General features: G+C 34.9%; 1 protein-coding gene across 2 annotated transcripts; it reads left to right on the top strand.

Moving 5' to 3' along the window:
• Positions 1-1,389: 1,389 nt before the first annotated feature.
• LOC116710763 (sodium- and chloride-dependent GABA transporter 2-like) lies at positions 1,390-11,585 on the top strand. 2 transcript variants are annotated; one of them, XM_032549991.1, is made up of 15 exons: positions 1,390-1,505; positions 3,014-3,212; positions 3,578-3,712; positions 4,032-4,172; positions 4,264-4,348; positions 4,421-4,553; positions 4,639-4,773; positions 5,883-5,986; positions 6,071-6,195; positions 6,285-6,397; positions 6,491-6,628; positions 7,718-7,820; positions 7,917-8,017; positions 8,519-8,689; positions 8,958-11,585. In XM_032549991.1, exons 2-15 carry the CDS (start codon positions 3,020-3,022, stop codon positions 9,120-9,122), a joined length of 1,842 nt encoding a protein of 613 aa, XP_032405882.1. In that variant the 5' UTR covers positions 1,390-1,505; positions 3,014-3,019; the 3' UTR covers positions 9,123-11,585. The 2 variants fall into 2 exon arrangements, with proteins under 2 accessions (XP_032405882.1, XP_032405881.1); XM_032549990.1 differs by lacking the exon at positions 1,390-1,505 and having other exon boundaries at positions 2,933-3,212.
• The last annotated feature ends 1,261 nt before the right edge of the window (positions 11,586-12,846 follow it).

Raw genomic sequence — 12,846 nt, 5'->3', positions numbered from 1 at the left:
TCAACCAACCAACCAACCAATCAATCAATCAATCAATTATAGGGAATTACTACTATGGCATTCATAAATACAATTCATTTTGACTGACATGACAGCAAATGATATATTGATAACGTTACAAACCAGTGGAGAATTGTATGGAAGCAATTGACGAATGCCCAAGGATTTGCAATTTGTTGGAAGGAATGAGAAACTGTAAGTATGAAAAGCAGCGCTGAGAAATGTTAATTCTGATCAGAGAAATGCAGCAAATGTCGAAAGTTATGTTAAATACTGACCTCTTGTGGTAAATAGAAGAATTAGCCTTTTAAAAGGCCTTAATGAGATGCTCAGTGACAAAAATGCTCCTTTACTTTAAGAGTTCAGAAGTTAGGGCAAATATTTCTACCTGTAGATATAACTTTTATTATTTAATGTCAATATTTAGAATAGTTACTTGTCATTGTAATTAAATATGTTAAATATATATTTTTAAATATATAATACCATGATGTAAAAAAGCAATGTTTAATCTCAGTTTTGGAAAAAAAAAACTTATTCTGTCCATTGTGTTCTATATTTAGCGCACCTGTATTGTCTGTGTTGATGTTATGTACCACAGCAAGAAATGAGAACAGATATATGTAATGATTATTTACCATATGTCCTGGTATTCTCGTTGGAGGATCTTGCATACAATAGGGTAATATTGAAATAATCGTTAATTCAGTTCACTACAGCATAAATGCATTTTACTTTTTTTATAGCAATGAGAAAAGAAAGTTATTCTGAACACATTTATTTGTAACAATATTTATGACTTCTGTCTACACTATACCTTTAAAATTTAAATAATTTCTGTGAATATCAGCCACAATGTCACCAATTATTATATTGTATGATCATTTTAGCTCATTTTGTATTTTTCATGTTTCTAAAAAAAAACAACTTTCTGTGGCTCTTTCTGGAAACTTTATATCATATTTTTGACCAGATTGTTTTGTCTGACCATAAATTACCAAGAAACTTATCTAGTATTTCTGTGAATACTTGTTCTGGATATGCAGTGTAACACAAAAGAACAGAGTGAATAGACTTTAGGAAGCCTCCAGATTCAACAGTTTGACATGTGTGTGAAAATAGCGCTGACTTTCCATCATTTTGAGTCAAATGATACAATGTCTGACTAATAAGTAAATGCACTATTGTTTGAAAGAGACTCGTTTCCTTGTATTTAAAAAAATCCATAAGGAGAGCAAGGGGGGGGGGGACAAATGTTCTATATCTAAGGCTTGTAGCCCTTAAGATAAGTTTGAGCCCCTGCACAGGGTCTGAGGCGATTATCTGCCTTATCTGGACAAAACAGTCACTGACAACTGCAAATGTAACTTTGGTCTCTGTTGGTTTTGAGGAAATAGGTTGTGTTAGTCTCAGTGGCCACTCCTTCAGAAACCATGCTCTACGTGTCATGAAGCATCAGGTATTTGATCTTCTGAAGCGACAGGAAAGAACCTGTTCTGCTCAAGGTAAGATAGAGACTTGTGTAACTGCACTAAAAGTTGTTTAAAATTTGACTTTTTGCATGGACATGATACATAAGTGTTATAATATGTTAGTTTCTTATTAGAGAAAAAAAAGAGCTAATTTGGTTAGTCTGTGTTAATCTATTAATATATGTGTGAAGGTGTGTGGGTGTATTATACAGATGGTTAGATTCAGTGAATTTTTATTTGACAACTATGATATGGAAGTTAATGGAGACACAAGAACAAAAAAAAAAAAAATTGATGCACATATACGTACATGATGTGTGTGTAAGCACCAAGCTGATACGGATAAGTGTCACATCGACAAGTTCTTCGACAACAAGGGGGAGCCAGTGAGTCAGAACCCAGGGAAGAAGAGACGGGTTTAGGTTTGAATAACTATATTTATTCCCAAACACAAAAGGAATAAATCACGTTGTTTTCAAAACTGTAAAATAAAATTCCTTTCAGAGCTAAACCCCAAAAACATCAGTCGAAGGGTCCCAAGTCCAGGATAAGATTGTTCTCTATTTTCAATTAGAGGAGTCTTAAAAAGCTGGAATCATGTCAGTCAAATCCAGGAGAAGGAACCTCTTCGTTCCACTCCTAAACCGTCTCGATTTTGGCTCCGTCGTGTCGCACACCGGCTGTCCTCAACTTGTGCCTAGCTCGCCAACGAGCTCCGCCGTATCTCAACCCTGTAAATATAAACAAATGATGTCTATAAGCGCTGCTCGTAGAGGCAACCAATATCCTCTGCGACCCTCCCAAAGAAACCCCGCAGACGGTGCTCACCGATGCGGGCAGAGTTCCACCTCACCCCTATGATACTCTTGTTTTCGGTTTCAGATCAGTTACATAGAGATAAGCGTGAGCATAGAAAGTAGCACTCATCAATCGAACGTGAATAACGCGATTCACCATGGCAACGGGAGGAAAAAAAGAAGCTAGAAGTGCTAATTACTCGCCAATTAATTGATATATATATAGATATATAATTCATATAAAAATTGTCTGAATTTATTTATTTCATTCGTTTTTTTAATTGTTATATAAACAAATAAAATAAAGGTAGTAAGCTTAAGTGAACAGTTAGAAACAAAACTAAATATGCAAAAACAAATCATAAGCAGTCCTTAACGTATTCATAGAAAGGAGAGTGTTTTTTGTTGACGTGGTAGATAAAGAAAGAAAATAAAAAACTGTTATATGAGAAAAAAATATGTACAAGTCCTTCATTACATTACTGATCATAATAAAAATAATACTACCAATGATAATGTAAAAAAACTTTAAAAAAAACCCATTGATGATAATAATAATAAAGAAATGGTAATATTGACAATGGAAATTTGACTGATTGAATTTATGATTTCATGCTGTCTACTTATGCCATACTGAACTTAAATGTATTGCAGATTGTAAATGTATGCTGTTTATAAATGTATTTAACTAATAAACACTGTGTTCATTGCATACTTAATGATACTTATCTAATCCTGACCAAGGTTAAAATGGACCCAAAACAAACCTCCCATGTGAAAACAAAACCAAACCCTGGGGAAAGACCTTTCAGCATTGAGCCAAAAACTCATGTGAGGGACCAATGGGCCACAAAGATGGAGTTCATCCTGGCGGTGGCTGGACATATTGTGGGTCTTGGAAACGTTTGGAGATTTCCCTACCTTTGCTACAAAAATGGAGGAGGTAAATCTTTGTTGTTGTTGAGAGCTGGACATTCACTAGCTATATCCTAATGAAAAGTCAGTTGTCAAAATAAAGTGAGATTTGCATGATTAATGTGAGGGCAATAATAATGGGCAATGTCAGGAGTTAAAGTTTTGCTAATGTTACACCTCAAAACCACCATAAAAGGCGGCCAAAGAGAAGAGTTGGCAAATAGCTATGTTAGTATTGTTTTGTAGAGTATTTCTTGATAAATAAGAATGATTAAAAATATTCAGCACTGTTGACATTATTAAATGTAAGAAAAAAGGCTAAGGTGTAAGAGTCAACAGCAACCTTGTGTTGATATTTCTGAGATACTAATCACTGACTTGTTTGTTTTGAAGGGGTTTTCTTCATTCCTTATGTTTTATTTCTATTCACCTGTGGCATCCCACTCTTCTTCCTTGAGACATCTTTGGGTCAATTCACCAGCCAGGGTGGAATAACATGTTGGAGGAATATGTGTCCTCTTTTTGAAGGTATGTGCTAAAGCTGTCACAATACTGATGCTACCTGGGTAGAATCAAGCAAACATTTTCTAACACAAAAAAGGTTTTGATCAAAACGATTCCATTATAACTGAACTGTATGTTTTGAGCAATTGTCCTGCTGGAAGGTGAGGTTAAAAAAATTTGAAAAAAGTTTAATGGGTAGGACAGGCATGGAAAATATTGACTTGAGTCAATATTTTTCAAGTCTGCTCATATATACTGTATACAGTATATATATATATATATATATATATTTAGCTATAAGTATTCCACATATCTTGCTAAAGGCACACCTGTCTCTCCATAGGCCTGGGTTATGGAAGCCAAGTTGTTGTTTTGTACACCGGGGTGTATTACATCGTCATTCTGGCATGGACTTTTCTCTACCTGTTTTCGTCCTTCAGAACTGAGCTTCCATGGGTGAGCTGCAATAACAGTTGGAATACAGGTAAAAAGCTGGTTTTCAGGATCTTTTACGTCATCGTTCACCTAAGTTTGTTTTTCCCCTGCTAATTACAACATCTCTGCTTCCTTGTAAGTCGCTTGTTTTGAACATGGTCACAATGACACATCCTCTTTCCACCTGTACGCCAACACGACATCTTCAGTCGTTCAGTTTTGGGAGTAAGTATCAGGAAGCGAAACATTATTTCAGATCTTCTGTTTGTGTGCGTTACTGAATAAAGTCTGTCACAGGAGGAGAATATTGGGGCTGTCCAATGGAATTGATAACATCGGAAGTGTTCGTTGGGATCTGGCTCTTTGTCTGCTCCTTGCTTGGGTGTTGTGTTATTTCTGCATCTGGAATGGAGTTAAATCCACAGGAAAGGTACAGTACAGAACTAACAGATTTCCTTTCATTTCTGATTTCTTGTTATCTTGTACTCACAGTCACTGTAATCTTTGTGTATTAGGTGGTGTATTTCACAGCTACATTTCCATACGTGATGCTGGCAGTGTTGCTTGTCCGTGGACTGACATTACCAGGAGCAAAAGACGGCATTCTTTTCTACCTCTACCCTGACCCGTCCCGCCTCGCTGACCCAGAGGTACCATTTTAAACCTGTAAAGCTGTTTTTTTTGTCTTCTAAGACTTAATTCATAAATATTTGGTTTTGTATCTATCTTTTGTAGCAAATGTAATTGATTCTCCACATTTAAAATCCTTATGATTCAAAATATTTTGAAAAGGGACCGTAATCCAGAGAATCCTGGCATATCGTGTTACTAATATGCAAATATTAAGATTGTTATCTTCTAGGATTTTGTGGTAATAAGGGAAGGGCACAAAGTAGCAGCTGTACCAATAAAATAGAAGGTTGGTGACTCAACCTTCTATTCTTCTAACAATATGCACAGATTTCTACTTGGGACTCATTATAAATGACGTCTTTTGCACCATAAAATGCTGACTTCAGATTTTTAAATTGGGCTGATTTTATTTTTTTACAAAGTGCAGTTGTACCAATAAAATAGAAGGTTGGTGACTCAAGTAAATATTCTCACAGGACATGTCAAAATGTAATTACATTCAAGCCCTGACTTGTTAGCGTGTTTATCACAAACTTGTTTTCACAGCACTCCTTCTTCTACAGAAATGTGACAAAATATTAGTCACACTCAGTGACACTCAGTGACTCATAAGATGAGTATTAAGATATGCAGCATGAAACTTTCACAATTGCCAAGATGCAGTGCTTTTGCAGTAATATTATTACACTTTGAGATTTTCCAAATTTCATAGCAAAATAAGTGAATTTTAAGGGTTGTAATTGGACAGACCAACACAAAGTAGTGCTTGTTTGTGAAATAGCAGTCAAATTATGAATTGTTTTCATTTTTTTAGTTTGGCCTGTATCCAGATCCCTCTCTGCTCACATAAATTAATGTCAGTATAAATACAACTGTTCTGTGAAGATGTCTGAGTTTTGTTACAGAACCTAAAAGTTAAAAAAAACAAACAAAAAAAAAACATAATAAAGAACTAAGTGAAAAGATCAGGTTTAAATACTGGACACGTTTAAAGAAGACAAAAGTGGGGAAAGTTATATTTTGGTGGTTTAATAGGGGTGTGTAGACATTCTTGGTATATCAAATTTCATTTCAATGAGATATGCACACTTAGGTCCTGATAACACAACAAAATGTAAATGTTCAGGTATGGATGGATGCAGGCAGCCAAATTTTCTACTCCTATGGGGTTTGCACAGGTGTTCTGACATCTTTGGGAAGTTACAACAAATACAACAACAACTGTTACAGGTAGATGTGATTTTTTTTCATTCAGCATATAATTATTTCATTATGATATAATTAACACTATTTCTTTACGCTTCCTCCAAACAGGGATTGTATTTACCTATGCCTGCTGAACAGTTTAACCAGCTTTGTAGCCGGCTTTGCCATTTTCTCTGTGCTCGGTTTTATGGCAAAAGAGCAGAATGTGGAAATTTCCATGGTGGCTGAATCAGGTACTGGAAGTTGACGATTTATGTTTAACAGAGATTCCAAGTGATAGTGATAAGACATACTAAAGAAACTTTTTGATGTCATCTAACAGGCCCAGGCTTGGCATTCATTGCTTATCCTCGTGCTGTGGCTTTAATGCCTCTGCCTCAGCTTTGGGCAATATTTTTCTTTTTTATGATCATCTTCTTGGGATTAGATAGTCAGGTAGGATACATAGTAATTTTTTATTTAAAACTGAAAGTCTTATACGAAAGTACATCCTGTAATTTTACTGAACAATATCTCTTACCTCAACAGTTTGTATATCAGGAGTCCTTGGTTACAACCATCTCCGACATGTATCCCTCCTTCTTTCAAAAAACCCTTCTACGTAGATTGCTTCTTCTCACAATTTGTGCTGGAGGTTTCCTGGTTGGTCTTGTGATGGTAACGGAGGTGAGTGGTTTGAACAGTTAATCCTTTATCTAAAGTATGAACAAATGCAAACAAAGCTGAATTTACTTCAAAATACGACTAAAAACGGGTCAGAATCTTGACAGACGCTCAAGATTATGACATTGAAAATATTGATATATTTACTGTTATGAAAACAAGTCTTCCTATTTTCTTTCTAGACCAACAAAGAGATCAGTTCATATGATCTGAGTCGTATGAACCACCAAGTTTGGTGTCTACACCTCAAGTAGAGCCCTAAATACAAAACTCTACTCTGGTTTGGCATCTTGGGAGTTTTGGTTATTTATAAAATTGAGAGGTTTAAACAAAAAATTTTCTCAACCATTAAAAACTCACAAGCGTCATTCAATGAACTGTAACAAAATGATTGACTTGAGATGATGTGTGTTGATTTGAATTTTCAATGACTAGATTAATGACAATAAAACACTACATACAACACTGATATTAAGTGGCAACATCGTTGGAAATACCAGTAACATTGTACATAACATGGTCAATGAATACAGTGGACCTAAGGTATTTACAGAGGTGAGGTTAAGTTTCTGAACCACTCATGAATAGATGAAATCCACAAATACTTGAGATACTCTTGGGAATGCTTACATCTGTCTATTCTAATAGTTAAAGCACCAAATATACCTCAATATGCAATAATAAGCACAGGAAAAACAGTCTTTGCACTACAACAGAAGCTAATATCTACAGTTTTCCTTATTTACGCTACTGGGGTACAGCCAATCAGCTCCAAGGAAAATGAATGGTGTTCCTTGATTGGTTGCTTTGCAAAAGCCAAGCCAACTGTGAGCATTGCACCTAGGTATTTCAGCTATTTTTGACAAATTTTTGATTTGCTATATGAAACAATCTGTGAATAGACATTTTCCTGGAGTAATTTGGACTCATGTTATGAAGAGGCATCTGTAAAACTCAAATGAGAGTTATAATAATAATAATAATAATAATAATAATAATAATAATAATAATAATAATGTGTTTCTATAAAGATTTTCTGTAGTTTGTATACAGCTAGAATACTTCGAGTGACGGTGACTGTGTTTTTTTCAGGGAGGCCTTTATGTTTTCCAGCTGTTTGACTACTATGCTTGCAGCGGGATGACACTTCTATTTTTTGCTCTTCTTCAGTCTATCTGTATTGGATGGGTTTATGGTATGCGATCAAACACATTTGATTAACTCAAGTTTTCAATGGCTTCCTCTATTGTGCTGCTGCATGTCAGCAAACTAATAGTATCTAATGTTTCAGGTGCAGATCGTCACTATGATAATGTGAAAGACATGATTGGTTATCGTCCCTGGCCTTTCATGAAATACTGCTGGAGGTACATCACACCAGCTATCTGTACCGTAAGTGTTTATTTTGTGATATTTTGCATTAATTTATTTTTTGTGCATATCAGCTGTCCAAGTTGAGCACAGCTCTAAACAAAACCAACCACCCCTTGGACTAATGTTTTCTCTCAATAGAGGAGCAATCTCAGGAACAGGGGGGAATGTGAGAAACAGGGAAATTAATGTTTTGATTGTTTCCCTCTATTCCGTTTGTTGTAGTTTTTATATTTTTTATTTTGTTTTTAATTATGTTTTTAATTATGTATATATCATGTACTGATATGTATGTAAGCAACAGATTACCCCATAATTTTCTCTGGATTAATAAAATACTGCCTAACCAAACCTGCAGCGGTGCAGGGTTGAGCGCGGACTAGATGCTAGAAACATCCTTGTGCATATTAGGATCCAAATGTAGTCCAACAAATTTCAAAATGTAGAAAATTCTCTGAAGCTTTAAGGTTGCAGTGCATTAAATAAATTGATGTTGTGCTTTTTTGTACCTTTTTCTTCTAGTTCACGTTTCTGTTCTCTGTGATCAAACATAAACCTTTGAAATTCAACAACACGTATGAATATCCATGGTGGGGATACGCCTTGGGACTATTCTTCACTCTCTCTTCGACATTGCTTGTTCCGCTGTGGATGCTGTATGCTGTGAGCATCACTCCAGGAACACTAAAACAGGTAAACATATTGAATTTTGAAATTATTCTATTAATTGGGCATCAAGGCTGGGAGGACTGATGTAAAAAAAAAAAAAAAAAAAGCTTTCATTTACAACAAAAAACTGGCAAACAAAATCAACTTTTGCAGGACACCATCTTTGTCTTTAATATATTTTTCTATCATTTCTACCTTTCTAATTTGTACATTGCACCTGTTGTCATTCTTCTTTATAAGTCATCTTAACTCATACTAAAATGACAAATGGTCTTTCTTTCCTTCTACACAGAGGCTAAAACATCTCTGCACTCCAGCAAAGAATGTACCAGCTGGCACAATAAAGAAAGCATCAAACCCTGAAGCATTTCAGTCATTCACAGACTTGTCCACACTGCGTCCAGCCAATCATCCACAGGAAACAGAAAACACAGTTCTGAGGTCATCCGTTGTTTAATCAACCATGTCTGTCTGTTTGTCTGTCTAGTGAAAATTATATAGATTCTTGGCAGATTTAGATTTAAAAGAGTATCAGTTTTGAATAATAGTAATTTATCACTCTTTATTTCTGTTTGATTAAAAGGTGGCATGTTAAAAATATATATATTTTTTAATAATCAGCAGAAATTTTCTGGCATTACTGTGCCTATTCTTACATTGCTCATCAGTTATAAGCATGCTGGTGATGAGCTTCAAGTATATTACTTAGGAATGCCTCCTTGTGAACATCCTAATCCGTGGCTGTCCAACTCTACTCCTTGAGTGCTAAAAAGTTACATTTGAATTGAAAAATTAGGTAATTAGCATGAACCCAGTAGAACTTGATGGGATGGTGAGGAGATAAATTGGACTTGGAACAAATTTAAAAGTTGTAGGACTTTGGCTCTAGAAGAGTGGAGTTCGTCACCTCTGGTGGGATCTTTAGCTATCTCCACAGATTCTCCATCAAATTCTAGCTGGGCTGCTCCAAAACCTACGGTCAGAACAAATATATTGATAAAATGCGAATTTTTGTTTAAATCTAAATCTGCCAAATATAAGAATCATTTGGGACTAGATCTATTTACAAATCCGAAGATGAAATGTGACATTATGGTTTTTGCTGTAATAATAGTTAAGTTTCAGTTCCTTGTAAACAAGTGGATCAAAGGTTAAAACTAATCCTACCTTATAGAAAGATAGCAAACCCCTGGAGCTACATAGTCTTTTTGAAATACTCATTAGTCAATGGGTCTGAAAGTTGAAATTGAGAAAATATTTCAAGGCAAGGGATAGCAAAATAAAAATATCTTTTTTATAAGAGTTAATAGCATGTGTAAAGGTTTACTGGAGCATGCTTAAATGAAAATGTCAAAACTATGTTAAAAAGAATAACTTTATTAAAGAATAGCACTGTATTCTGTTAGGATACAGAGGTTTTATGAAGTGCTTCAAGAATTACTCTGACTCCCTGTAAGGTTGATGTGTCAGGAAAGAAAAATTAAAAATATATATCAATTTTAAGAAAATAAAATCAACTTAAAGTATTCTTTTTTAATTTCATTTCAAATATATATTATGAAGCAATGAAATACTTTTCCAAGTCATACTTAAATATAAAAGGACAAATGTTCAACCCAGGTTAAATATCCTTCCAGCACTTTACTAAATACCATAAGCTTGCTGCAGCAAACCAGCTCTCCACTGACACTTGAAACTGTGAAAAAACTGGCCTGTAGTCTATTCACAGCTTTAGTCACAGACAGATTAGAGGGTAACGTGAAACAAAACTGTTCAGCCAACTTACACTGTCATGTCATGTTGCACCAGGTGCAGCTGGTGCAACATGAAACCTTTCAAGGAGATCCAGACTGAGAACCAGTTACTAAAACAACACGTTCAGTCCAGATACTAAATACTGTGGCTATGAAATTATGCCACAGCATTGACATAATTTCAATACTGTGGTTACCTACACAGCACACTACCTTTATCTGTATTCAATTCATTCCACTGCCAATGTGGTAAAAAACCAACACAGTTATTAATTCAGAAGAAAAAGAAATACATTACATGCAAATATATATAGATTTTTTACAAAGTTATTTGATGAGTTTTTTGTGTGAGATACTGAGGGGGAAATTGAGCTAAAAGGACTAACTGTAGTATACCTTTTTGGGTGGTTACTCCTTTTTAAGTTGTTGTTCTTGGTCACCATACCATAAAAAGATACTTCTCTTAAGCATAGTAGAGCTTTGCTTACGAAATCATATAACTTATTTTGAATAAAATCTGAAACACAGAAATCCAGAGATGTGTCCGTTCAAATGAAATTAAGCAAAACTGCCCTATTTAATGCTTAATAGTTCTTTAATTACAAACTACTGCTCAGCTCAATCGGGCTGTTTCTTCTTTCCATAATTGAGCTACATAATGACTCATTCCTCATTTCATTGTTTTAAGTTTGTTTTCAGATTGCTTCTCTTTCATTTTTGTAACTGCAAACTTTTGGTTTCAAGTGAACATTTCAAAAACCTTTTTTTATACCTTGCTTGTCTCATTTTCTTATCCTAAACTTCAAAACTGTCTATGAGGGTATCATATTTAATTTCATTTCAGAATATATTATGTTGGGTTTGAATGGAGAATTAAAAAACTTTTTTGGTTAAAGGTTGGACATAAATTATATTTTAATAAATCCATCATGCTATATAATTACATGGTGCCTTCTTTGTCTCTAAACCTGAATGAATCAGTCTTGCCAGATACCCGAATGTACCAGATTAATATGTTCAAACAATTACACGCAATCTAATAACACGAGAATGTATTGTTTTGAAAGGCTTTGTTGGTCCAGAGATGGATGAGTTTTGGGGGTAAATGTACGTATCAAAGATAGAACAAAAGCAAAAGACATGAAGATGCTGGATGAAGCTGCTGAGAGAATTCATCATTATAGTCAACAAGAGCTGAGAAGTCACTCAGAGAGGAAGAAGCCATTACTTCAAGAGGGATATAAAAAGAAAGATTACAGTTAGCACATGTACATAAGAACAAAGTTTAGCTTTTGGAGACATTCCTGTGCTAATAAAACTCAAACTGTTACTGTTTTTGTGTATATTTGGTTTTAAAAAAAGGGGGACGTTTACAAACCCTAGGAGGCCATATCAAATGTGAAGTATGGAGGTGGAGACATTATGCTGATAGCAAATATATCAGATTTTATATAGACAGACATACATAAATAGTTTTTTTAATGTGCTTATTAGACAAAAGGCGGTGCTAAATTTAAATGTTTTACAAAGAAACAGTCCCCCTCATAAATCAAAGACACAATTATGTCTCCCATCTATTGAAATAAAGTTTCATAGAGTTTAGGTGAAGATATCCTATTAACACAGAACTGTGTGCCTCACATCATACACAAGACAATAAAAACATTTAGAGCAATACCCCTGAAACATTAGGGATTTCTTGAGCTATTTCCATCACAAAAAAAATTATACTCCAAATCTGTGGGCATCTTTAACAGTTTGTGTCTGATTTTCTAGAAGACTTCACATAATAAATAACCTTTTATTTTTTACTATATGTAAATAGATGGGGCTTAATTGATTGAGAATTAAATGATTACATTTCTTTGACCGTTATTGAAAAATGTGTTGACAAAAATTCCCCATTGTGGGGTTATAGAGGGTTTTTCTATTATATTTCTATTCTAGAAATCTTGAGTGAGTTAAAGTTTGCCTCTAGAGGGCGCTTCAGCCACAATGGAAAACATTTTAAGAGATCTTTCTTTAATGCTAAAATAAAAATAATCCTTGAGTTTTTGCACACAAAGACATTTTGTGGTGGTAAAAATCAGTCCCCTTACTTGTCAGGTTTATCTTCAAAATATGCAATATGAATCCAGGCATGGTAACAGCACTCAGCTTTTTTACCTGCTCACAGTACATCCATATATGGTAAAAGATATAACAGAGGAATAGGAAAGGTGTGGAGGAGAGAGGGTGGCATTAGGGAGTAATCCTAGCTGCACGACTGTCAAAGCCACTGTGAAGGCTGAGATTAAACAGGACTGATCACGTCATCAGTCAGTCTATGGCAGCAGGGCCTGAGAGACTTCTCTCACATCAATGTTCTTCCCATCAAACAACAAGTGGATTGTTTGATGGTGGCTGACTTTAAATTGAATATTTAAA

The sequence above is a fragment of the Xiphophorus hellerii genome, chromosome 20 (genome assembly GCF_003331165.1).
Source record: "Xiphophorus hellerii strain 12219 chromosome 20, Xiphophorus_hellerii-4.1, whole genome shotgun sequence".
In the NCBI taxonomy this organism is placed as follows: Eukaryota; Metazoa; Chordata; class Actinopteri; order Cyprinodontiformes; family Poeciliidae; genus Xiphophorus; species Xiphophorus hellerii.
Note: the sequence above shows the minus strand (reverse complement) of the source record. Positions and strands in the feature narration are given on the sequence as shown.